Source organism: Spermophilus citellus, assembly GCF_964194105.1.
Source record: "Spermophilus citellus genome assembly, chromosome: 12".
Classification (NCBI taxonomy): Eukaryota; Metazoa; Chordata; class Mammalia; order Rodentia; family Sciuridae; genus Spermophilus; species Spermophilus citellus.
Genome location: NC_138198.1, coordinates 11,301,444 through 11,328,379, shown reverse-complemented (window position 1 = coordinate 11,328,379; position 26,936 = coordinate 11,301,444). Strand labels below are relative to the sequence as shown.

Here is a 26,936-nt window from a genome sequence, read left to right as displayed (position 1 = left end):
TTTAAAAAAATTTTTTCCTAGAAGATTTGATATTGATTGTTGAAAGCTTTAAAAATGATAGTTGGGTGCCAGGCATGATAGCACACAACCGTAATCCCAGCTACTTGGAGGCTGAGACAGGGAGATCGCTATTTCGAGGCCAGGCTTGGCAACATGGTGAGAACCTGTCTCAAAAAAACGCAAACGGGCTGGGGATGTGGCTCAAGCAGTAGCGCGCTCGCCTAGCACGCGTGCGGCCCGGGTTCGATCCTCAGCACCACATACAAAGATGTTGTGTCCACCGAAAACTAAAAAGTAAATATTAAAAAAATTAAAAAATAAACAAAAAACCCCCGCAAAGGATTGGAGTACAGCTCAGTAGGAAAGCTGCCCAGGTTCAGTCCTCAGTACTAAAAATAAAAAAGATGGTTGGGGGGATTGGGATATAACATAGTGGCAGAGCACTATTTACCCATGAGAAAGGCCCTGGGTTTGATCCCTGGTAATGCAAAATAAATAAAAATTTTAAAATGAAAAGTAACATGATAGTTGGTTTAAAATCCTTGCAAGATAACCCCAGCATCTCTTCTTTTCAATTGGCTGCACTGAAGGAAAAATACTGATCCCAGCCTCAGAACATTGTGACTTAGTGGCAAACTGAATCAGACTTAACCTTCAACAAAACCAGCCTGTTGTTTGGTTGTACTGACTTGGCCTGACCAAAAAAGAGGGCACACCTTTCCTGGGGTAAATATTATCTGCTTAATCTCTACTTTTCTATTATCTACCCCAAATGTTAAATAATAAGTAATGATAATGATAATAGTGATAATAATAAATAAGGAAAAAGATGGAAAAGTAGGAGCATGTTGCCCAAAATCAAGAGACAAATCAGTTACTAGAAGCAGACTAGATAACCAAGATGCTGGAATTAGCAGATAAGAACTTTAAAATAACTATAATAACAAAATTAAAGGATTTAATAGGAAAGGTAAACAATATGCATGAATGGGGAATAACAGGGAAAAAAAGAAACTATAAGAAAGAATTTATAAGTGCAAAATAAAAATGATCATAAATGACAAATTCATATGGTTGCATAAATAAGACCCAGCAAAAGACCCAGCAAAAGACCCTGCAAAAGAAATGATCAGTGAACTTGAAGACAAGTCGGTAGAATTAATTCGAAATAAACTGAAGCATAGAGGAAAAACAAACAAACAAACAAAAAGATTGAAAGTACTCAACAGAGCATAGAAGAATTATAGAACATTATCAAATGATCTGGGACTTAATTGGAATCTCAGAGGAAAGAGAGATTATAGAGTACTTGAAAGATGGTCGCCAAAACCTTTGTAAAGATTTACCAAATAAATTGACCCAAGAAAGGAGGGGAGGGAGGGAAGGAGGGATGGAGGAAGGAAGGAAGGAAGAAAGGAATTGACCCACACATATTGATCCACACATATTGCTCAGTGACCCCCAAACAAGAAAACGTATTTCTAAGTATGTCATGTCAAAATGTTGAATATCATAGATGAATAAAAAATTCATTCAGATTAAAAAGGCATACTACAATCCTGGGGCAATATGAAAGATGATGTGGCTCTCTCAGAAATGATGGAAGCCAAACAGAGTAGTATTGCCAGAAGAATGACAGATCAGGGGACTAAAGCAGCATCTAGAAACCGACTCGTCCCGTCCACATGTAATCAATTGGGCTTTCACAGAGACACCAAGGAAATTCCATGGGGAGAATGGGAGTGAAAAAATGAGCGACCTCTGTGAAAACAAATGACCCTCGACCTCTGCCCTACTCTATAAAGAAAAACTAAAGATGGACATGAGCATTGGCTAGGGTAAAAAAAATATTTTATGGCCTTGGGTAATACACAGTTCTTAGAACATGAAAAGCATTATAAGAACATAAGTGATAAAATTAATAAATTTAAAATTCTGGTCTGAGGGGGCTGGGGATATAGCTCAGCTGGTAGAGTGCTTGCCTTGCATGCACAAGGCCCTGGGTTCTATCCCCAGCACCGCCAAAAAAAAAAAAAAAAATTAAAATTCTGGTCTTGAATTTTCATGAATAGATTAGCTACAGATTGGGACAGAATGTTCATATTACATACAAGTGACAGAGGGCTTCTATTCAAAATATGGAAAGAACATGTAACCCATTTTTACAGATGACAGTAGATCTGTAATCCCATCTACTTTGGAGGCTGAGGAAGGAGGATCACAATTTATAGGCTAGCCTCGTCAACTTACTGAGACCCCATCTCAAAATTTTAAAAACACAAAAGGGCTGGGGATGTGGCTCAGTGGGAGAGTGCCCCTGGGTGCCATTTTCAGGATCCTGCTATTGGAAGGTGGGAGGAAGTTTAAGATAAGAGGTGGTACCCCTGAGAGTGCCTTCGGGTCACTGAGGACAGGTCTTTGAAGAGCATAGTGGAGACCTAGCCCTTCCTCTTCCTCTTTTGAGCTTCCAGGCCTTGAGGTAAACAGGTTTGCTCTACCACATACTCCCAGCATGAGCTGCTGCCTCACCACAGGCCCAAAGACAATGGGGCCAGCCAGCCATGGGCTGGCCCTCAGACTCTTAGCCTTTTAAAGTGAAACTTTTCTCTTTATTATTTATTTACCTCAGCTATTTATTATAGTAACAGAAAGCGGATTAACACAGTAATATATAATAACAGATAGAAAGTGAGTCTAGTCTGACTCCCTAGCAGTTCTAAAGGCATTTCTGAAGAGGATACTAAAATATTTCCAGTCCTTTATCATATAGTTCTGGAAATGGCATGGAGAATTAATTATGATTGATAAATGGAGCCAACACAGAGATACAATAAGCAGTTAATCTTACACTGTAGGAAGATGAATCTGGTGGTATATGATAGACTTAATCTTAGAGAAACTGGTTAGTTGTGAAGCAATTAGAGTGGTCCAGTTAGAGGGGATAAGGCAAGCATGGGTAACAATGTTTGGTAACAGTGCCTAGTAGGGTGGTAACAAGGGAATAGAAAAGAAAGAATGGATTTCAGATGGTGGCTTTGTAAATTTCCTGATGACTTGACAACTGGTTGATTGTGGGTGGTGACCATTAGAGTTAGACCAAAGATGGCTCTGGGGAGAATGGCAGGATTCCCTGTCAGGGGGAGGACTTGGCTGCAGGCGGGTCGGTGTATAAGCTTGGATGAGTGAAGGCAAGGAGCCAGCCTAGCACCCGAAGGCTATACCTGAAGGTGGTTGGTTGCATGGAGCTGTTTGGGAAGAGTGGACCTAGAAGGGGACAGGTTTGAGAGGCAGACCTGCTGGTCATAGTGATTGAGTGAATGGATCTGAAAGGAGGAATGAGAGCTGAGGATGGCCTCTTTGGGAGGACCATGTTGAAGGGTGGAGGAGGAGACTGTGGAGCAGGTGGGTACTGACCTCCGATCCTCTGATGGTGCTATTGTCGTTTGCCAGCTGAAATGTGGTCTACCATTTTCTCCATGTGGTTGCATCTCCCTAGTGGAGTTAGGTTTGACAAACTGCCACATTTCTTAAGCCTTAAAATGGCATTAGTGTGCTCTTATAGAAAACTTTGGCTCACAGATGTGAAATTGGGTGTCTGAGGTCACAGGAAGATGAAGTCAGTGGGCACTTATTGACACTCCTAGCGGTTTTTCCTGTTGCTATAGCAGATACTTATTGATACTCTTTTAGATACATTGCAGGATACAGAGGAGCTTAGAATTCTCAAGTTGGTTACAGTTTTACCAAGAAGATAAGAGACATCCAAAACAGCTGGAGAATAAGAGAGATTTTTTTTTTGAACTTATGCCAAAATGACTTGGGAAATGAGAGTCACAAGAGTAGAGAAAGGGGAGAGCCAGGGAACCCAGACAGCCTTGTTTCTTGGGTAAGTCGGGATGTGAGCCTTGATGAGCAGAAAAGTGAGAAATTCTACCCCATATATGTCTGATCTATCAAAGTGCATAAATGCATTCTGCTATCATATATGCATTCTGCTATCATGTATAATGCATTAAAACAAAAAATTTTCAAAAAAAGATAAGTATAATGAAGAGATGAGAAGACACTTGAGAAAAAGAGGAGTGTCTACAATGGATTTCAATCCTGTTTTAACTTTCTTATTCACTGATTTTGCCATAGCACTCTATGAAATGGGTGACTTAGTCATCTGTCAGTCTTGTGCTGGTCGGGAAGAGACTATAACAACAGCCAGTTAACCTCAGAAAAATAAATCCACTGGACATAGACAGTATCACTCATTCCACATCCTTTTCCTGAACAGCAGCTGTGTACCAAGTATGGCACTAGATAGTAGACACAAATATGAACAAAATGGGTCTCCTGCTCTTAGGAAAGCCAGCAATGCAAAAACAGCTTTACCCAGTTACTAGAATGAAGAGTGCTACATGTATAATGGTCTGCTTTAAGGAAGTGTTCATTGAAAAAAAAAAAATATAAATTACATCTAAAGATTTATTAAAAATGTCAATCAGTTCTTCAGAGTAGAAATCAGATTATCTCTGGCCACATTACAACAAAATAATAATATTAGGAAATAATACAAGAGGAATAAAACTCCCTCTCAACTTTTGAGTCAAGGAAGAAATTAAACCCAAACTGCTGAATATCTGGAAAGTAACATAAGTGAAAGCATCCTATGGCTCAGGTCTGTGGGATGCCACTGAAATGGTTGATGATGGACAATCCACGGCTCAACATAACTTCTCAGGAGGTTAGAAAACAATGCAATTATCTTAAGAAGAAATAAAGATCAAAACAGTCATGATTACTGAGCATGAAAAAGAAATCTAGAATTGATAGATGCAGCCAAAAGTTGAGTTTTCCCCCAAAATAAAAAAAAAAAATAGAGCTAACATTGGCTAGCTTAATTAAGAGGAGGAAAGGAAGAACTTACAGAGATGAGAAGTGGAAAGTGGCAAACAACAACAGATGCAGAGGGAATTAAAAGAATCTTAACGAGTACTTTGTGAACTTCTCAGCAAATCATTTTGACAATCTGGCTGAAATTAATGATTTTTCTAAGAACACATGAATCACCAAAAGTGGATACCAGAAGAACCACTGCCAGACAACCAAAATAAACAGTACCCATGGAAGAAAGAGAGTTACCAAAGAGTTTTCCTTGGAATTTCCTACATGATAAAGAGGCATTCAAATCAGTGAGAAAGATTCATTGATCACTTAAGTTTTGTGACAACCAGCTAGCAATTTGGAAATTTAGTTGCATACCATATTTCTTCCACCAGATAAAATATTAAACATTAAGAAACACACCAAATCACAGTAGAAAACATAAAATCTGAATAAATTTATTTATATTCAATGTGCGGAAAACTTTACAGACTATAAAATCCAGAAGCCATAAAGAGAAACAATGATAAACATATTTACATAAAAATTTAAGCTTCTTCATTGGAATAAAATACTATAAACAACACCAAAGACGGGACTACACACATGCGGGGGGATTATATTTACAACACATGACAAATAAAGGGCTAAATTTTTTATTTTATCAAATGTCCCAACAGTTTCTTTTTGTAATTCTTTCTCTCCAAAATAAAAATATAGTGTAATGCAATAAAAAAAGTGGGCGCAAAAGAAACTAGCATTAATATCAGTATGGAGATTCCTCAGAAAACTTGGAATGGAACCATCATTTGACCCAGCTATCCCACTCCTCAGCATATACCCAAAGGATTAAAATCAGCATACTATACTGATGTGGCCACATCAGTGCTCATAGCAGTTCAATTCATAATAGCTAAGCTATGGAACCAACCTAGATGCCCCTCAACAGATGAATGGATAAAAAAAAAAGTGGTACATATACACCATGGAATATTAGTCATAAAGAAGAATGAAATTATAGCATTTATCAGTAAATGGATGGAACTGGAGACTATCATGCTAAGTGAAATAAGCCAACCCCAAAAAACCCAAAGGCTAAATGTTCTCTCTGACATGTGGATGCTAACACACAATAAGAGGAGGGAGAAGAATAGAAGTTCATTGGATTAGACAAAGAGGACTGAAGGGCAGGGGCAGGGTTGGGAATAGGAAAGACAGTGGAATGAATGGGACATAAGTCACCTGTGTTCATGTATGAACACACGGCCAGTGTCAGTGCCACATCATGTACAACTGCAGTGATCAGAAGTTGTACTCCATGTATGTATGATATGTCCAAATACACTCTACTATCATGTATACCTAGAAAGAACATTTTTTTAAAAGTTAAAAAGGAAAAGAAACTAGCATTGTGGGGGTGTATATTCTTTGAGGACAATTTGACAAAAGCACAAAAGTTCCAAAAGCACATTTTCTTTAATTCAGCACTTACACTGCTAAAATCTCACCCAAGTACAGCGGGTCAGTGGGCAAGAATGTTCATTCAGCGTTGTTGGCAAAACGAACCTCTAGAAGCCATGAATGTACGCCACCAGTCAGGCCAAGATGAAGGAGTGCACTCTGCTGCCCACGTGGCGGGATGTTAGACAGCCTTGAAAAGGCAAGTAGAGCAGCCTGGAGAAGCTCCAAGGCACAGTGTCAACACAGAAGCCAGTGGTGTCCGTCCATCATGTGCTTCTGCTCAACCTCCTGAGAATGGTTTCTGGAATGATTCATGATGGGCTTCTGACAGTGGTTACCTTCCTGAGGAAAGACAGTGTGGATCACTGATGAGAAAAGAATTTTCTCCTCCTTTGCCCATTTATTACTGTGCTCATTGTTACTTATTAATTATTAATAAAATTCACAAAACCTAGAAATAGGAACCAAATACAGCCTTTTTCAATAAGCACTGCAAAAATTCAACTTGCATTGCTATAATTCCAACTCATTGTCTTTGTGACTAGAATTAACATACCCTTAGATTTACTTTGGTTAATCTGTGTTGCCTTGCCCAGCAAATGTTTAGATTGACTTGCGCATAGCTCGTGGCTTGCCATAGACTGGGAGGACTTGAAGGGGTCAGTTAGGAACCTGGGTGGTTTATGCTGCTGCTGACCACTGGCCACCACCACTTAGCTAGCTGTGTGACTTCAGCAAGTCCCTTCTGTAAATTGAGACTGTTGGAGAAAAGATGACAAAAGACCCTTCTAAAAACAAAAATCTGTGGTTTATGGACATTCTAATCTTTAAACTTTCAGTGACACCAAAACTGTAAACATTATTCTTCAAATCACTAAAACAGTTTTGTTCTGGGTTCCGATGCTTTCTTATTGAAGGGGTTCCTCATCCTGTGGAGGCGCGAACAGAGCTGTGTTCTCATGCTGTGAACCTTCCCTTTACCACTCATTGGGCAGCACTGGGGATGGCGCCCAGGGCCCCACTTGCTAGGCATTCACTCTGCCACTCAACTGCACCCCCGGCCCCTCTTTGATCCAGCACATACTCCCTGTGCACCACTTCAGGAGGGTCACTTGCTGCGTCATCTTCTTCCCCACTTATCCCCACATGTGCTCCATGATGCACCAGGAAAGTGTTTTATGGTGCGCTGGTAGATTTCAAGACAAGCCTCCTCTCCTCTTCGGAATGCTATCCAGTAGCAACAATTCTTTGAAACATTTTCCTCCACACATCTGTCACTTAGTCAACTTTCAGTTCTCTCCCTACATGAGGAGACTGAAGTGTGTAGATAATCCAAATGTCATCTATATTTGGCTTTAGAACATGTTTTGTACTTAGCTTTGAATTCTGGATATATCTGAGGTTCTAGAAACTGACTTTAAACAAAATCATGAAGCTTTGCAGTGAAGATGCATTTGACTCACGAGGAAGTAGGACACTCAGGGGCCCATTGGTTAGCCCTTGCTTGACTCTTTCCTATAATAACTCCATTGGATTTGCCCACTTTTCTCTTAGACCTTGGCAAAGCTCACCATTCCAGTATTCCCTAATGTCAAGAAGAGGTCGCCATTTGAGTTTTCTATTTCTAATTCATGTAAAGTTGAGTAAATAAACACGAAACATCAGTTCCCTAAGTGGTTAGGTGGGGGACATTATCTAAACAATTAAGTAGAATGTGGTCCCCTGTCAATAAGCAGGAAATAAACATTTCATGTCTAACTCATGTGGAGTTGGCACATCTATTGTACCTTTCACCTTTCAATGAAGAATGACAAAAAATCAGAGTATTCCAAGTTTGCTCAGATTAAAACAGAACCAGTTATTTCCCCTGTTTCCATCCCCCCAGTGCATTCTCTGATTGTGGCAATTTGAGTAACTTAGCACAGTATAATGAACTGTTTTTTTATTGGTACATCATACATAGTAGTGAGAGTCATTATGCCATGTCTGAACGTGCACATAACATAATTTGATCAATCTCAGTCCCCAGCACCTTCCCTTTCCCTCCCCAGTCGCTTGCTCAACTCTGCTCACCCCCTTCTGTCATTACTGTTGTGGTGAGTGCATGGTCATTCTGTGTAGGTCTGGGTTCCCAGTGGTATGTGCACACATGGACATAGCCTGGTTGGGTCGTTTTAGTTCCCAGTTGGAGTGAATGCTTCAAGTGGGAGGACAGGCTCTGTTTTTACTCACCCTGAGTCCCCTCCACCTGGCCCAGGTTCCACAGTTGGTCAGTGCTCATCTAATAGTTGATAAGTTGGGGTTTGTGTCCTGAGTGTGGGATTCACCCCTGAGATCCCAGGACCTCCCCTGCGTCTCAGTGCACACTACCCGTGAAAGACAGAAAAGGAAAAAGCTGCTCCTCCAACCCCTGGGACTTAGAGTGCACATACTTTTATAAAGTGCTAAGAAAAAAACACTTTAACGTACATGTAACCCACTGGGGATCTTGTTAAAATGCAGATTCTGATCCAGGCCATACTGTGTATATAATGCTCAGGTGTGTGATTAATTGCGTGTTTAAGCAAGGTGGAAGGGTATGTGTGGTTTCTTAGTAAAGGTGTCATTTAGTATTTCTTGCACATGGTATAGAAGGGGGTGATGAAGTTCTGTGTGGATGGTGTTCGGAAGGCGGTGAAGGAAACTCAGAGGCTGCTGCGTCTTGCTCTCTGTGCTGCACCCCAGCTCGGGCGTGCAGATCCAGGGAGGGGGAGGGTGCAGGACAGCTGTTAAAATAGGTTATTGGGGGAGAGTTGAGTCAGTGGCTGTTTAATGTCTTCCTCAGCATTACACCCCTCTGAGCCTGGAAGCATGGGAATGTTATGTATCCCAAATAAACAGACAGGAGTGGCATTTTAGGCAGGTATGTGGCAGTTGCCCAATTGGGAATTTACCTAAGTCATCAGCTGTGGTGATTTGTGTGACTTATCTTCTACAAATATGTACTTATCTCCCCTTTTGGCCATAATTTAGGTACATTTTCTGGTCCTTCATTTTCTGGAATTTTCTTAAATAGAAATAGATTCTCTGTGCATGTATCTGTCATTGGAAAGAAGAAAATGCAGAGCTCGTTATCTTTCCTGCTAGCTATTTGCATTTCAGACTCCTTGAAGTAGCTTGCTGTTTATTTCTATTTGAAATATTGTGCCAAGGTAGCAGACCCTGTTATGGGGCAGCTGGTATTAAAAGGATGTGGAGTCCCACCCAATGGGACTTACTGTACCTTCTACAGCAATGAGTTGGTTGAAGATACACAAAAATCCAAGTAGATGCACTTTTTAAAATATCATTAAAACATTTGTGACTCTCTGCCATGACTACTCAGGTTAGCCTCCGCTGGTCCAAAGTGGTGCTGTCTGCTGCATCTTCATAGAGCTGCCATCAGCCCAATCAAAAGAACAGAGGGAAATCTGACCGAGGCCTTCAGGCATCAAAGAGACAATGAGAGAGCCATTGTGTACCTGGCACTGGGAATCCTTGTAGCTTCCCTGCAAGGTGGTTGTGATTTTCATTTTCATTTCAGATAGGAAATTTAGGCCCAAGAGGTAGAGAACTTAGCCTGCGTCACACAGTTATCGTTAACTGGAGTCAGGATTTGAACTCAGTTAGTTTTAGGACCAACTAGGTCTCTGACAGTTATTCTGTGAGTCCTCTTGAGTGCTGGGTGCCATTGCAAGCAGTATTTAAAACAACAACAACAAAAAAAAAAAAACCCAAAACCAAACACAGAGCAGCACCGTGGCTGCAGCAGGCCCACCCTGCTATTCCCTTCGGGCCTTCTCAGAAGTTTTCCTGGGCTGAGGACCACAGTTCCTCACCTGCCTAACGTACCTGAGGCCCTGGGTTTGTTCCTCAGTGCCACAAAATTTAATTTTATTCTAGTTGGTCTTCACTGGTCAAGTTTGTCCTGAGTCTTCTCTAGGACTTCACTGCTGCATTTGGAGTCTCTTTCCCACCCAGAATCCACCGACTTGTGTCATTCCAGACACCTAGTAGACATAGGTGTCTTTCAAACTTTCCCCCAGTTTGAAAGTTAAATGCAGTCAGATCTTAGCACGCATTTCAGCGACACTGCCAGCATCCGAGCTGAGGGGAGTGTATTGTTCCAGTTTTAGTCATTATCATACAGTCCTGTTTAATATTGCATGATCTGTGGGTTGCCATAAACTTGGTACAAATTGGAGTGCTGATATAACATGGGCTGAAACGCCTTGTCTGAATGATGCTTTTGTTTTGCATTTAACAAATTAGTATGTTGACATTTGTCACTGATGGATTTCATTATTTGCTGAAAGGGTTTTAGGGGGTTTGACAGCATGAATGGTTTGTCCTACAGACTTTTGAGAATTGATAAAAGCATCTTTGTTCTTTGTACAAAAGCACAACAGATATCTTATTGATGGACACATTAAAAGGGATGGCTTGTGTAGCTGCAACATAAAATAAACCAAGAAAATAATTTTTGAGTTGCTACTTATGCTTTTGTGTGATTTCTCCCTCTCATCTTTTTTCTTTCTGATTAAAGAATGTGTTTCATTTATCTCAATAACAAGCTGAAGATCAGTCAGTGATCTTTTAGTAAATTTAAAATATAGGTTTCTTTATACCCCATGTGCATGTTTTTGAGACAGGTGATTTTAACACATTGTAAACTCCGCTGCTGTGTGGGCGTTGCATGACCAACTGTTCCACACCCCAGCTCACAGAGAGGTAGCAAGGGGGAGCTGGCCTGTGGGGCCAAATACTAGAATTGTGCATGGGGGAAAAAGTGAAAATTTCAATTTACAATTCTGGTTTACTCAAAACAGTAAAAATATGTGCTCTTCTGTCATTTCTTTCCTCTAGTTGTATTAGAGGGACAACCTTGCCAATCAAATGTACCTCCATGCTACATGTCATGGAGTCCTTTTTAGAAAACTGCTCACTTCACACTTTAACCCCAACCCTATTAAAACCTACCATAAAGTATAGTCTGGAAAACACACACACACACACACACACACACACACACACACACACACGCCCACACACATCACACAGGACTTCCAGTAAAAGTCATGATAGAAAGCTACATATAATGCAATCTATCAGTGATCAGATAATAACGCCCATCACTAACAACTGCCAGCACTCAGACCAAAGCAGTCAGACACCGCGAGGAACCATCCATCATCCCTGTCATCTCTGCAGGGAGGGGCAGGCTGTGAGGGGTGCTGCAGAGGACAGGAGTGAGCAGAGCAGCTGTGGTAGGATATAGCCCCAAACAGAGCCCCTGGGTCTACTGTGAAAATCAGGGACTGACAAAGAGAAAGAAGTGAATCCTGTAATAAAAAAGTGAAGAAGTTTGCTTTTTGAATAGCCTTATGGACTGTGAGGACCCCTGTCCATATCCCTTTGGTTTATTGTGTATCCTGCGCCTCTAGCACAGGCCCGACACTTAGTAGGCCTTTAGTAAATGTTTGCTGGATGAATGGATGGTCAGTCCCACCCCCACCTGCCGTGTCCTGTCTCTTCTGCTCGGTCTTGGACTCCCTGAGCACAGTTACCTTGAAAACCACAAATGTGGAGCCGGGCCGAGTGCACACACCCAGGGGTGGTAGAAAGCAGGGCTGGGCTCTGCTGCCTGCGAGCTGACAGCTGAGCCAGTCTTATCCTCTTGGTAAGACTCTGTTTTCTTACTTGAAGGGGGAAAAAAACAACAGCTCACAAAGCTATTGAGGTTTGGTTACAGAGAGAGGGAGAAAAGATGGATGTGAGGGCCTTCAGAAATCCCACAGTGCCATTGTTCACTTTATTGATGTGGGGATCTCCCCTCTGGGAGGTCACGGGTGGGAGAGGTCACTTCCTAAGGAGAACTAAGCAGCTTTGAGTGACCACAGGATTTTAAAATCAGGCACCTTTGTTTCCCCAGAGACTCAGCAGAGTACAGCTGCCAGGTGTGGATGGAGTGGCCGCTCCTGCTTGTGGTCACCATTTCTCAGGTATCTCCTTACCAGCACCCTGGGGTCCTTTCTGCAGAAGAGAAACCTGAAAAGCAGCAATACCCACCCCTGGCCCTGTGCAGGCAGGGCTGCTGGTTTTTAGGAGTGCCCCTTTTGTCTGGGACAGCGTTGGGCAGGACACAGGAAGACACTGAGAGGAGAAGCCATACTGCTGCCGAGGTAGCCTTCTGTGGGAAAAGGTGTGCGAGAGAGTGTAGATGCATAAGCACACACCAGACTGCCTCCTAGGGTGTCAGCACACAGCTCCCTGTGGCACCAGCCTGTGGAAAGCAGCCCCTTTGAAGAGGGGAACGCAGGACACCTTCTCCCCTGAGCCACTGACCAGGGCGTAGATGGTTGGCTTTGTGCAGACAGGGTGGCAGCGAGGTGGGCGCCCTGGACTCTGCAGGCCAAGCCAAGTCCCCGAGTTCTCCCAGCCTCTGTTCCTTGTTTGCTCTTTGGAGGTGGAGGCTGCTTTGATTGACCTCCGGGTTCCTTTCTAGCTCTAAGCCTTTGAACTCCAGGTTTCTTCCTTTCCAACTTATGGAAATTATTTCCCCCACTTTCCTGCTAGGGGAAGTGTAGGACACCAGGCTGCCTCTGAAGATTGCCAAAGTGGCTGTTTTTTAATGGAAAGTCCGCTTCCTTCGCAGGTTGAACATGGAAGAAGCTTCTACAGAACAGAGAAGCCTAATGTTTCCTTCTAGTTTTTTTGACGTCATTTGCCTGTGGGTGGGTTCCTGTCCTCTGCCACCTCTCCAGCCACACAGAATTTTATTGCACAGTTTTTAAAAACACCTTGGCATGGCAGGCCACCTAAAGAAGCAGTTTAGCCCAGGAACCCTGCTGCAAGGCTGGGGCAGAGTGAGCTTTGGTTCAGCCTGGGCTCCCTCAGGATCACAGCTGCAGGCCATACTGCCTCCTCACCCCTGCCAATGAAAACGGAATGTTCACTTTGCACCTCATGGGGGATTTGAGGAATCAATTCTAAACTCTCACTTATCAACCTAAGTGAGAGTGTGAGAAGTGGGGAAGAGAGAAGGGCACGGGCCTTTGTGGTCTGTTTAGGGCTGGGTGCTTGGCTGTCATTGAACTCAGCTGTATACTCATCGCACACAAAACTGTCCAACAGTTAGTTTTTAAGGCTTCTCAGGGAGACAGTGGCCAAGCAGAAGGAGAGAACAGGAGAGCCGACCTGCCAGTCTCCAGCAGGTGTGTGACACACTTAATGCCATCTACACAAAGTCTAACCATCCTGTCCTTTCAATGTACAAACGTGAGGTGTTGGAAATATGCTTGTTAATGGGAATATTTGGTCCTTTTGGTGCCTTCCCACGTCAAGAGTTCAGCTGAGTGTTGCAAGTGTAGCTGTTGATGAGTAACAGAGATGTTAATTTTATTCCAATATTTTTCTTTCTAAGTAAAAAATAATTTTGCCATCTCTCCTAGTACGTTTTTAGGTGATTAGTCTTAAAATGCGTAATAGGTGGTAAATTCAGGAGAACTCAACCTGGCCGCCAAAATAAGCAACATGCTCCATGACGTTATGGAATACAAACCCAAACCTGGTCTGGCCTCTTCTGCTCTGAGGCATCCATCCGTCGCCTTGCAGCATGAGCTGCGTTTGCTTGCTACAGAGTGCGTGTGGAACCAGCCACGCCAGAGCTGACTCAGGGCTGTTCTCAGAAGAACTGAGGTAATGGCTATTAATATTTTATTTCATACATTATAGTGTTTGCAGAAGCAAACATGCCGTCGTTAAGGTTACCCATGTTGGTACCTCGGCATACCGGTTTCTCTGGATGGCCTACATTTCGTCCATAGTTGTGTTCAAGTCCAGATGAATTTTTGGACCCCTCACAAAAACAATGAATGAAAGAGCAAGAGAAAAAATGGAAAATAATTAGGTAAACCGTTGTAGTTACAGAACTTTAAAAAATAGGACACCTTTTGTGCTTAGGAAACAGTATATGGAATGCTTTTCTTTTTTGTTTCCCTCCCACATGAAACCTGTCAACACCACCAAAAAACAAAACAACATAAAGACACCCCTGAAACCCTCCTTATCAAGGAGCAGCCCTGTGGGGAGAAAACAAGGCCGAGTCTCCACAGCGTCCACGTCCTGATGATCAGCTGCTGTGACCTGCGTAGCATCCATCTCAGAAGCAGTGGCTGCAGAGGGCGTTACACACTTGAATGCCACATGCTTCTAGTTTCACTGAGCCTCCAGTTTCAGGCCGAAGGTCCCTGGTGGCACTGATGGGATTGGGGTTTGTAGAAGAGTTTTGGATAGAGTGTTTTGCAGGTTGGGGGCTGGGCCACCCCGCCCTGTCGCAGAAGGATGCCTCTCGTTCAGCCTTTGTCTTCTCACAAGAATGGGGAGGAATGGGGCCCCTGCAGCCCGCTGCTTAGCCGGACTCCTACTAGTCCAGGAGGATCCCAGCCTCCTGCCCTCTGGCCTGTAGGTGCAGGGGTGGAGCTCTGGTGGCCTTGCTGCATGTGGCCAGCACCAGGCTGCAGGTCCTGTCAGCCCCCATCAAAGATTAGGCCAGTGGCTTTCCAGTTTCCCTGCTCTGCCCCTCCTCTGCTTTTGACCTTGACTTAAGGATGTGCTTTTTTTTTTTTTTTTTTCCTGTACTGGTATTGAATCCGGGGGTGTTCTACCACTGAACTGTCTGCAGCTCTTTTTTTTTTTTTTTTTTTTTTTTTTAAAGAGAGAGGAGAGAGAGTGAGAGAGAGAGAGAGAATTTTTAATATTTATTTTTTAGTTCTCGGCGGACACAACATCTTTGTTGGTATGTGGTGCTGAGGATCGAACCCGGGCCGCACGCATGCCAGGCGAGCGCGCCACCGCTTGAGCCACATCCCCAGCCCCTGCAGCTCTTTTTATTTTATTTTCAGACAGGGTCTCACCGAATTGCAGAGGCTGGCCTTGAATTTGTGATCCTTCTGCCTCAGCATCCCAAGTCGCTGGTAGGTGCACCACCTCCTCCAGCCTGAGGATGTGCTTTTAACTTAAGGCACATGGAGCAAGCCCAGGACAGAAAGGGCACTGTGCTTTCTGAGGATAGCAGAACATCATTTGCCCAGGTCCTGTCCTTTGCACTTCTGTCTGAGGAGGTGGAGCAACATCTCTTATTCTCTGTTGCTAGAGAAATATGGACCTTTTCCTCCAACTCACAGCAGCTCCGGCCTTTCTGCAGAAAAGGGGGTGGGGGCTGGAGCAGTCTATCAGGAGGGTCCCATGAAGTTGCTCATCTTGTAAAGTTGGCAGTGGTCAAGTATTAGCAATTTCTTTTTTTTTTTTTTTTTAGAGGGAGAGAGAGAGAGAATTTTAATATTTATTTTTTAGTTATTGGCGGACACAACATCTTTGTTTGTATGTGGTGCTGGGGATCGAACTCGGGCCGCACACATGCCAGGCGAGCGCGCTACCGCTTGAGCCACATCCCCAGCCCCAGCAATTTCTTAAGGTCCAACCTAGATGTTGGAGTTGGAGGAGGGTCAGGGCCTTGTCACCGTGCTGTGTTTACCTGATAAGCTGCTGATTTCATGTCTAGAGTATCGTGTTGCCCGGCATCAGCAGTCTATGAGGGAAGTGGTGTTGTAGATACTGTTATCACTACTGTTGTGCTTTCATTATGACGCGTACTCGTTGAGGTCTCTAGAAATAACTGGTATAGGTTGGGGGATGCTAACCCACCCCTGGGGCCACCATGGCCCTGGCCCTGGACCTTGGTCTCCCCCTTTAACACCTATGACTTAAAATGAGCTCTCTCTTGATCCTCAGCCCCTGCTTTGAAACAGGACATCCGTGGCCTGCTTAGTTTCAGAGGGAAGAGATATTGAGCCATCAGTGACCTCAGATGATGTAGTTGTCGTGGGTTCATTTTTTTAATGACATATCAAGAAGAAACGTATATCAATAAAGAGAGTGGTATTCATTGCCCAGTGGTTCAGCTCTTTGTTGTCATGGCCTCGCCCAGACTCCTCCTAGCAGGGCTGGGTCCCTGTGGCAGCTGAATGATGTCGTGCAGTCTGAGGGGAACTTTGAGCTGGCCAGGATGGTAAAGGAGTGCGTCACCATGGCATGCTTCTGAACGTAACTGAAGCGCACCGGGCTGTGGGACAGTGTCTGCGCTGTTCTTACAGGTGTGTCTGAAGGGTGCAGGGTATTAAGTATGACTTAATGTACTCAGTGGGTACATTCAACTGGAAGGACTGGGTGGCAGGTCACCCTGCTGACAGGGTTCCTTGCCCCGGGTCCTCCATGGACCAGACAGAGACCTCCTGGGTGTTTTGCTGCCTGTCTCTTTTGACTGTTGGCTGAAGTGTGTGCAGGTAGGAGAGAGCATGCCTTCAGTGTGCAGTCGCTGCGTGTTCACACACTTGAACACACTGCTGCAACCAGCTCCCTGCCTGAGAAGCTCAAGGTGCCCCCTTCCAGGCAACTCCCCACAACATACACACACACACACACACACAAGCCAAGAGCAGAAATTGAGGATGGATGTGCTGGGAAGAGTGTTGCTTTCCTGACGGGAGGGGTCAGTCTTGCTGTCATAGCACTCCCACTTTTCTCCTGTGTGAACTCCTGTGCCAAAGATGGCGCTTGGAGCTGTGGTGGTGAGCTCTCGACCACAAGGTGCTGATATATGGACGAAGGGAGCGTGGTAAGGAGAGAGAATGGGAAGATGGGCGCCCAGCTGTGAGGGCAGTGGTGGGATGCTGACCCACCCGTCCCCACTCTCCTCTGAGGTCCTCTGAGGTCCTGTTCCCAGAAGGGAGAAGACCTTTCCTGAGTATGCCAGGGTGGTTGTTTTCTGTTACCTTCTGTTACTTGCTGCTGAACACTTTCCAAATGTAACGTGTCTGGGTCCCTTTGAGATCACAAGAGGACAACCAGCCAGAATGGGGGCGACGTGGGCAGGGGGGCTTATTTAGAAGGAAGGAATTCCTGTGATCCTCTCCCACACTCTCACCATGCCAAGCACATCCAAGTGAGGAGGAATCAAGGGAACCTTCCAGAGAAATGGGATTAGCTCTAGATAGCCAGTAAGCCTAATTCATTCCATCTGGGGAGAAGAAATGTAGGGCTTGTAATTCTAAATGAAAAGGTTAGTTAAAACCAGGAGACTTTGGAGAGCAAACCTTTTGTTTATTTTTGTTCTGGTGAGGTTTACTACCTTTTAAAGGGAAGTGCTGTTAAGTTGACTACCTCTGAGGACGACCATCTGCCCCCTGCTTTCCAGGACCACCCTGGAAAATATACGGCATGATTTCCTTGGGTCTCTTTGAGCGGGCTATGTTGTTCTGTGGACAGAGTCACAGTTTGAGGTTTGAAAACATGGCTCAATTGTTTATGAACCCCAGTAGCCAGGTGATCCCTTGCCTTATGGCACTTCTTGATGCAGATGAGTACTTTCAGAAATTAAGAGATCCGTTCACTTTATAAGCGGCTACTAAGAAGCTAAGAAGATCTCTGATGGGATAAAGATAGCTCCACAGGCTAATCCTTTTAACAAAGGTGCTGATATATATTGTGGCAGCTGAATGCTCCTTTATAGCCAAGGGAGAACAATCAGTGAATTCATTCATTTAATTCAGGAATTTTTTTCTGTTTACACTTTAAACAAACATGTCAGTTGTTTGTTTAGTTAACAAGCACTGCCTTCATTATAAGCCATTAGTGGCTAGTAATAATTGAAACTGTGTTTGGGTTTCAAAAATACAATAAACCTAATTAATTCCATCCTGAGTGACATGGAACTTTAGTGACTGACCTGATCTAGGCTGAGATGTAGGGCTTTTCCCTCTCGTGAAGCAGTACTTTGCTCAGTCATTTTATGGCATACCCAAAATAAAGGTGAGAGTAGAATTTTTTTTTTTAGAAAAACTAAACAGAGGTTAAATCCAAATGCCTATAAAAAGAGGCAGGCAGCAGATGTCAGTGAGGACTGGAAAGGAACCCTTGGTTGTCTCTGCCTACTTTGCTGAAGACATGGGTAGAGGGAATAATTCACTTTTCTCTTTTTTTCTTTAAATTTATTTTTGATAGATACATAAAAACTGTATGTATCAATGGGGTAATATGGTATTTATGCACATTACAGGATGTAATTTCTAACAGTATATCATGTCATGTTTAATGAGGTTAAATGTTGCATATGTGCTATAAGAAAAAAAAAAAACACACACACACATGATAAGTGACAGGTGTGCTCAGAGATAGCTGGGCACTCAGTGGTGGGGACCTCAGCAAACTGGAGTGCCCCGGCCCTTGGCCCTCTGTATGGAGGCCAGCTACTATTTAGTTGTGATTGCTACATAAGAATGTGGGCCTAGTGTGGCCAAATCTTTCAGATTTCCAGTGTAATTTTAAAATTGGGATTTTTAGGTAGAATCTGCCCACATAAAAACTTTGGCAATGGATTTTTTTTTTTTTTTTAAGTTCTCTGTAGCCACCACTATGTAGATCAGTAGCTCTCGGTGAGATCCCTAGACCACTAACACCAGCATCATCTGGGAATTTCATCAGATGCACATTGTCCGGCCCAGCTTGGTTCTTCAGAACCAGACTCTGCGCTGAGGCCTGGCAGTTGGTTGCAGAGCCCTCCAGGCAGAGCTACCAGTGTGTTACTCTTGAGACCAGAAACTGTGTCTTAAGTGTTGACGACCTCCATTTTTTACCTCCTCCACCATCGTCTTTATCACAGAACATTTGGACTTGTCTTCTTGGATGTTTCTTCTACTTAGTCACAAAACTGATGGCCACTCCCTAAGGCAGCGCTGGTGCTTCTTCCTACCTAAAGTGGCCTCGTGCTTTGAAATCTAGCTGATAGTATGACCACATGGCTGGTAGGGGGAACCTGTATTCTCCCATCCACATTCTGTTTTCAGAGCTCTCTGTGAGTCTGCAGTGTCTTTGCTGCATTAGGGCCTCTTGCTCTGTGGACTGGCCCTTCTCCTCCAGCCAGTGAGGCTCATGCATATCTTTCTGATGGCAGCTTGGGTCAGTAGAGTTCCAGAGAGCCTGTCCAGGGTTCGGCCGCTTGCTCTCCTTGGTAACAACTGATGGCTCACTCACCAGTTCAGTTTTGAAGGGCTCCTTGGGAAATCCCTGCACCTGCTTTCTCTAGACAAGGAGCTCTGGGAGGCCTGATTTGTGGATACAAGGAGTACATTTCAAAGGAAACCAGTAACCAAACTGCTCTGATTGAGGGCGGTTCCAAGGTGCCCAGACATGTCCCATTATGAAGCATTTTTCCAAGCTTCCACATGGCCACAAACGATGGACTCTTATACATGAGTGAAAACCAACTGGATGAGCAATTATGGCTCTCAGTTGTACCAATTTATTGCTGTTCTGGGATTGAAGCAAAATGCATTATTTTATTAAAAAAAGATTTCCCCTGTATCACAGCAGAGGTTAATTTTATTAGCTCTTTTTATGGGAACAAACATCCTTGCCCTAGTTGGGAGGACAAGGGTGGGGAGAGTGGGGCAGAGAAAATTGTATTTTGTCATGCATGTGCTCCTGTGCAGGCTGCCAACTTGTTCTAGCTGATAATTACTGACTTACCAAGAGAGTTCTTTAGATTCTGTAAAAAAGGAACAGCTTTCAGTTCTGAGTCATTTAGAAGCAATTCAGAAGGCTCGATCAACTACAATAAATATGTGTCCATACAGTATGGGTATGGGTGGGTCCCTGGTACCCAAGACATATAGTTATTAAGATGTTCAGTAACCTCCAAAAAAGTTATTTCTCTGCTTCACCTGTGCGAACTGAGAGACTTCTTAGGCAGAGCATGTTTTTTAAGATTCAGAGAAGAAAAGTCATCCAAATGGAGTTAGAAATTCAAATAATTGTTTTGCCTCCATTCTTCAGAGTTAAAATAGGAGACATTCACATGCAGCTCCATTGAGCTTTCCAGAGGAGCGGGATATCAGGCACATACCCTGCTCCTCCTGGGCAGGGCCCACAGCGGATCACAGGATGCGCCCAGGCTGCGTCCTCTCTGTTCAGCCTGCAGAGCTGCTGCCTGGCTCAGGTGGTCACCATGTCCTGGAGCCTGGTGGCCTCTGTCCTGTCATTGCCTTGCTGCTGTTCGGTTAGCAGCAGGCCAAGGCTTATGCGAAACCACATTATGAGGCTAGGGACAGTGATTTGGTATCCCTGGCCTTCTCTGCCTTCCCTCAAGCCTCTCTGGGAGCCCCTCTCTCCTTGCTAGTGCCCTCTGTTCTGTAGTTGGGAGCCTTTTTCTTCCCCCATGAGTGCCCATCTCCGACCCCGACAGGACCCAGGCATGGGTCCTTCAGCCTTCCATGAGGAATGAAGCCGTAAACTGCTTCTCCTGGGGTGGCCCAGGAGGTAAGCCGGGCAGGACAGCGGGATTGTGGGCGAGGAGTGCCTAAGCCACAGCCTGGTGTTTTCAACATCATGGGTGCTTGTTCGTATTGTCCGCCCTGCTCCTGCAGTCGCCTGCTGTCTCACGTTGTCACTTCTGCTTCCCGGGTCTTGTTGGGTCTCCTCATGTCCCTCTTCCTTCCTTCCCTGGCCTGCCTCCCTCATCTTGTCTGCCTCCCTCAGCTTGTTTCGCTTCTCTCCTCGGCTTCCTTGTTCCCTTGCCTCCTTCCTTCATCCCATTGTCCGCTTCCCGCCCGGGGCTGCTCGCCCCGTTCCGAGGCTGCTTCCTCGCCTCCTCCTCTTCCCCACCTCCATCCCGCGGCCACACGTTGCTGCCTTCATGGCTGCTGCAGCCCCCTGGGTTTTGGGCTGCTTTAGAGCAGATTCTCACACTTCTGTTGACACTGGTGGAGGCAGGGGCCAGGGGGGCAGGCTGGCCTGTCGCCCTTCCAGGACCTGAGTCACACACCAGTGATGATCTCACACTCTCGCACCTGTTGGTCTGAAGGGTTCTCTCGGAGTCCTGCTAGGGACTCCATAGTAATTGTATTAATGTACAATCCCACCAGCTGTAAAGGCCTTCCTTTTCCTCTACATCCTCTCTTGCACTTATCATTATTTGTGTTCTTGAGAGCTGCCATTTTGACTGGTGTGAGACGAAATCTTAAGAGTATGGTTTTGATTTGCATTTCCCTAATTGCTAATGATTTTGAACATTTTTTCATGTTTTATTGGCCATTTGTATTTCTTCTTTGATAAGTATCTGGTCAATTCATTTGTTCACTTACCAAATGGGTTATCTAATTATCTGGTGTCTTTTGAGTTTTTTATGTATATTCTGGATATTAATCCTCGGTCAGAAGAGTAGCTAGCAAAGGTTTTCTCCCATTCTGTGGGTTCTCTCTTCACATTCCTAATTGTTTCCTTTGCTGCGCAGAAGCTTTTTAATTTGATGCTGTCCCATGTATTAACTCTTATAAGCCTTTAGTTTAAAGATTATACCTTGTGGCTGTGGCGGGACAGCAGATGAGGAAAGTGGGAGGTGACTGTTCCCTGTGTGGTCTCAGAGCTGGAGGAAGAAGGGTCCTAAGCTCATTAGACCTCAGCCAGGAGATGGAAACTAGAGTGTTGTATTCAGAGACAAGGGTAGGGGTTGATTTGTAGATGCCCTAGCTCAAGTGCCAGCGTGTGTCACTGACACATGGTGAAGGAAAGAGAGAACATGTTGTGGGCCTAAGGGCAGGGGATGGAGAATTTGTCCCCCATTTCAGGTTGCTCAAAACTACTGTGAAGGTCCTTTCATTGCTTCCAGTTCTTTTAGCAAGTCATCAAATTATACCAGCAAAAGTCGTGTTCTCCTGATCCCAAGACCCAGAGAACTACCCAGTGGGACTCTGGCGGGAAAGGAACTGGTTTCCCTGTTCCTTGGTTCTTTCTTCCTCTCTGTCACAGGATGGTGGAGTCCATATGTTGTTGAAACTGAAAAATGTTAAACTCTCAAGAAGGTCAAGCTGGGAAATATGTCCTTGAGATGCCACCAAGGCTCTGTAGGAGAAGTGAATTTGCTCTCTGTGAGGGAATGGGGATCTGCTCTGGTGAAGGGGAGGGGTGGCCTGGGGCAGTTTCCTATGGCAGTTCTGGCCGGGCTGCCTCTCCGGCCTGCGGCTGCAGCAGCTCTTGCTGGAGCACACAGTGCCTTATTGCTCCCTGAGCAGCAGGACGGGCCGTGCTGGCCAGGTCTCCCTGGAAAAAGCAGAAATAAATCAAACACCAGCTCCTACTTCACATCTGATGAAATTCTCCATTTCCGCTCCAAATTGAATTCCTCCCGAAGGATGTGAGCAGCTCAGGGAGTAATGAAGGCGCTCCTTCCTCCTCTGCTTGAAGCATGTTTTAGATTAAGGGAGGCAGCATTCTAATCCGGGTGGGGAAGTGGCGTTAAGGGGCAGTCTTGAGAACCTCTTCAGACCAGACATGATCTTCTTAGTCTCAAGGGGCAGGCAGCAGGCATGCAGTTGGCTCTGCAGAAAGCAGCCTCTGCCAGGCTGGTGGTCTCCTGGGGAAGAAGGGCAGCAGTGGCCTGCCTGCTGTGGCTGCCCACCACCCCTGCCTGCCCACCCGCCACCAGATGGTGGAGGAAGCGAGCAGGAGGTGTGCGCTCTCGAGATGCATGGCATCACTTTTCTATCCACTAGTGACTCAAGAGAAAAAAAGAAAGGAATACGTTTTAGGACGAAGATGTTATTGAAGGCATTATCTTCCATCCTCTGTAGTGGGACACAGTGGGGACACGGTTTGGCATTTGCAGAGGCAGTTGACACAGACTCTTTTGGGGGGAAGAGACCCCATTTCCCAGTGGGCCTTGTCAGAGTGAAGACTGATCACAGCAGGTTGATGGGACCCTGAGTCTGATGCTAAGGACACAGGCCGTGGGACAGGCCTGGAATGAACTGCAAAGGTCAAGGTCAAGGTGGTACTAGAAACTCTACAGGTGTGTTCTGAGTTGAAGATGGACTTGAGGTATTTTACTCATCAGTGAAGGAATAGGCAGTATTGCCCTTGAAGTGTGCTTAAGAGCATGGTTTCAGTTTTCTTCAATTGCTGTTGAAGAAAAGCAGTTTTTTGGGGGGAAAAAAAGATAGTGGTTTTAAAAGTCTGCTTACCTTAAGAAATTCTGACGGTCAAAAAGGGAAGGAACTTCTTGAGAGAATATTCAGTTGATCCTTTTATGTTGGAATTTTGTTCATACCCTTGAGAAAGGTTGTCAAAACTTCACTCTGTTTTTATTTTAATTTTAAGAAAGAAGCCATCTTCTTCTGAGGGAAATAGCCCCAGAAGACGCAGTGGGTAAAATCCAACCTTAGAGGACAAACTAGGCTGCGGGAGGCATGAGAGTCAGGGTCCCAACAAGAAAATTGCCTTTTAGTGAGAGGCTATGTTTCCACTGATAACAGGGTCATTTATATCAAGTCCAGGGCCCATCTGGGAGGATGTTTAAACTTCAGTCTCCTCAGAAGACAGTAGAAAATACTTTTGTCCCAGACTGGAAGAAAAGATGATGGTGGAAGTGGGAATTCATGTCTAATTCAGTAATGTCAGGATCTGCCCCAAGGCGCCCAGGCCTGGGTGGTGCCTCTAGTGTGCGGAAGGGTGGGGGAGGAAGTCTGGTGGAGACTCAGGACTGTGCAAGGGGAAAAAATGCAAGGGCAGGAAGGTGAAATGCCACCCCCAGCTGCTTTCCTGCACTCCTTCAGGCCCTAACAGACGGTTATTTGCCTAAGTGGGCCTTAGCTGGGCTTCCCCTGGGACAAGGCAGCAGGCAGTCCCTCTAGACAGCAGAGGCCTTTTCTTCCTGAATGGTTTTGTTGGTGTTTCAGTCATCATGTAGAAGCTTCCTGGCCTGAGTGGAGGGTCAGCTGTCAGGTCTCTGAACCAACATGCCCATTCCCTGGCTGGGAGACCCTTCCCAAGCCTTCCCAAGTACGCTCATCTCTGAGCCTGTGTTATAAGGCCTCAAGTTGCTTCTGTTTTGTTTTAGCCAAAAGGGTGAAATGCTGCCAGCAGTATGTCTGGAATGTTATTTACTTGGTACATTTCTGTGGCTTTTCTTGTAGCATTGCACATGCCAGAGCCTGGGGTCATTTACTTGAAAATGCCAGGTTGCACAGTCTGTCTTCTCAACAGGGTAACTTTCTCAGTGAGGGGAAGCCAGCTCCTGTGCCTCTCAGTTCCTCCCTCTGCCTCCCTCTCTCCCTCTCTCCCTTCTTTCCTTTCTTCTTTCCCTCCTTTCCTCCCTCTTTTCTTCTCCCTTCACATCTTCATATATACATGTGTGTACACACACACACACACGTTTTTCTGAGTTAGTGGTCTCACTGTGGAATCGCACCCCTTTGTCCTCAGTGCCTCCACTCTAAGTTGGGTTTCTGGTGACTCCAGAGAGCTCAGCAGAGGCCCTTGCATTTGTGTGCCTTGTCTGTTACTACTGCACGTGAACGTTGTCAGCTTTGGCAGACTGAGTCCTGCAATTGCCCTGAGCCTGCTGGGCTGAATGGGTGATGTTGTGCAAGAGTGGCCTTGGGGGCGGATGAGAAATCAGCAAGGAGTCTTGGCTTGCTCAGAGCTGACATGATGGCAAACAAATGGCTTTTGAAAGAAAGAACCAGTGTGTGCAGTTTCTTAATTTTAAAGGTTTCACAACTGGGTTTGTTCAATTGATGAAGAAGAGATTTTTAAGAAGGAATTCTTTATTAGGAAGACTGTAAACAATTCCGAGATGAAGGATAATGCTGGGTAGAAGCCGAGGAGGAGGAGTTCTGTTTGCCACTTCTTTCCGCAGCCCCCTTCCTCCCCTTCATTCATCTATGTAATTTTAATCATGGTATTTGGGGTTTTAAAACAAGGTATAGAAAATGAGATTAGATAAATCTCCCCATCTGGTGCCAGCCCTGGGGCCGTTTGCACACCTGGGTGGGTTAACTCCCTACCTCCCCCATTTTTTCCTTAGGTCATGTGAGTCTGTTAGTGCCTACAGATTCCACTGAAAATCTTTGTTTTCCAAAGGCTCAGACCTTATCTGGGTCTCTTGGAAACCTCCCACACCCGGGGCACCTGTTGGATTGTTAACTTCCACCAGGCCCAGTGAGCAATGGAAAATTTGGGGTCCCATTCTGTTTTGCCTTTTCCTGTCCTTCTGCATGACTTCCCGATTTGCCTGTGAGCTGCTGGGATTGGGCTGCAGGGTCTCCTTTGATCACTCTCCTGACAGCAGGGCTTCACATTCCCACACCTGCTCTTCTTTTACAGTCCAGATTTCAGAGTAAACGCTTCCATTGCCTTGTAATTTTTTCAGTATAAAACTTTGGTGCAGGTTACTTATTACAGGTAATAGCCACTTGATGACGGAGACAACTGCTGGCAGAAACGGCAACCTGAACTGCTGCCAGAAACATAAACTGCCACTTTATTTAGGTCTGAAAGCGTCTCGCTCCAGTCGAGCAGTCATGATCTAGCATGCACACCATAATAACAGGCTCGCCTCTCCGGGCTAGAAAGCCACTCCGTGGGGTGGCCCTGAGGACAGGCTCTAACAGGACTGCACGTGTTTTCTCTCCACAGCCCACACATCATCTTCCTCTCTCAGAGCACCTTGACAGGCATGAACCACCTCTGTGGAACGCGTCTCTGCCATGAAATTGCTCATGCCTGGTTTGGCCTTGCCATCGGGGCCCGGGACTGGACAGAGGAGTGGCTCAGCGAAGGCTTCGCCACTCACTTGGAAGATGTGTTCTGGACCAAAGCGCAGCAGGTGGGCTTAAAGTGACCCTAAGTATTTCCCTGCCCAGGGTCGAGTTCCACGTGCAGTCATTTACTTGTTCAGTGGGTACATACTGAGTACATGGGGCAATGTTTTTGCTGGGAAGATGTCCGTGTATATCAAAGAGGCAAGACCCTGCTCCCCCTGGGTCCAGAGATGAAAAACAGAACAGACAAACAAATGAAGTGGCAGCATGCTGGTGGTGAGAGGACTATGGGAAAGACCGGCCCCATAGAGAGTGGGGACAGGGGTGCTCTCTCGAAGGTGGTCAGAGAACGCTTCTGGTAAGGAGATGCTTGGGCCGAGATGTGCAGGAAAGGTCATGTGAGCATTCCTTTGTGATTATGGTGACATTGACCGAGTGTTTCAAAGAATCAGCTTAAGATGTAAATCAGAAGTCATAATCTCAGATGTCTGCTGGCAAATGATGAAGGAAGAACAAAGCAGCTGGTGCTGTAGATTAGGGAGCGCTGAGGACTATGGCAGATTCGCAACTCCTACCAGCTCCAGCCAACCGGATGTTGAGGGAGGGGCTTGATACAGCCTAGACTGGTAGTTTTTTAAGGAAATCCATAAACCTGAATTTTTATGTGAAGTTTACTAATTTTAAAAATATTATACGAATCAGGAGATAGAGATGTGTAACTCAGTGGGAGAGCATGTGCTTAGCATATGTAAGGCCTTGGGTTCAATCCTCAATGCCAAAAGCAAAAAAATATGTATGCAAATCAGGCATACCTAGTGACCAGAGCTGGTTGACATGCATCCACTGCAACTTCCACTTTAAAGAATTGGCCATCAGTTCTGGTGAGGATATGGCAGCTGACCTGCTTCCTGAATACTTCTCAGTTTCTAATGT

General features: G+C 45.1%; 1 protein-coding gene across 8 annotated transcripts in view; it reads left to right on the top strand.

Moving 5' to 3' along the window:
- AOPEP (aminopeptidase O (putative)) overlaps positions 1 to 26,936 on the top strand; it is a gene marked incomplete at its 5' end in the record, with an annotated part of 271,341 nt that overhangs the window by 103,109 nt on the left and 141,296 nt on the right. For all 8 annotated transcript variants that reach the window (XR_014018176.1, XR_014018177.1, XM_081262546.1 and 5 more), the window contains one exon: positions 25,879 to 26,068. Coding sequence is in view for 6 of the 8 variants with exons in the window: in XM_081262546.1 (XP_081118672.1) it covers positions 25,879 to 26,068 (190 nt within the window). The remainder of the gene's footprint in view (positions 1 to 25,878; positions 26,069 to 26,936) is intronic.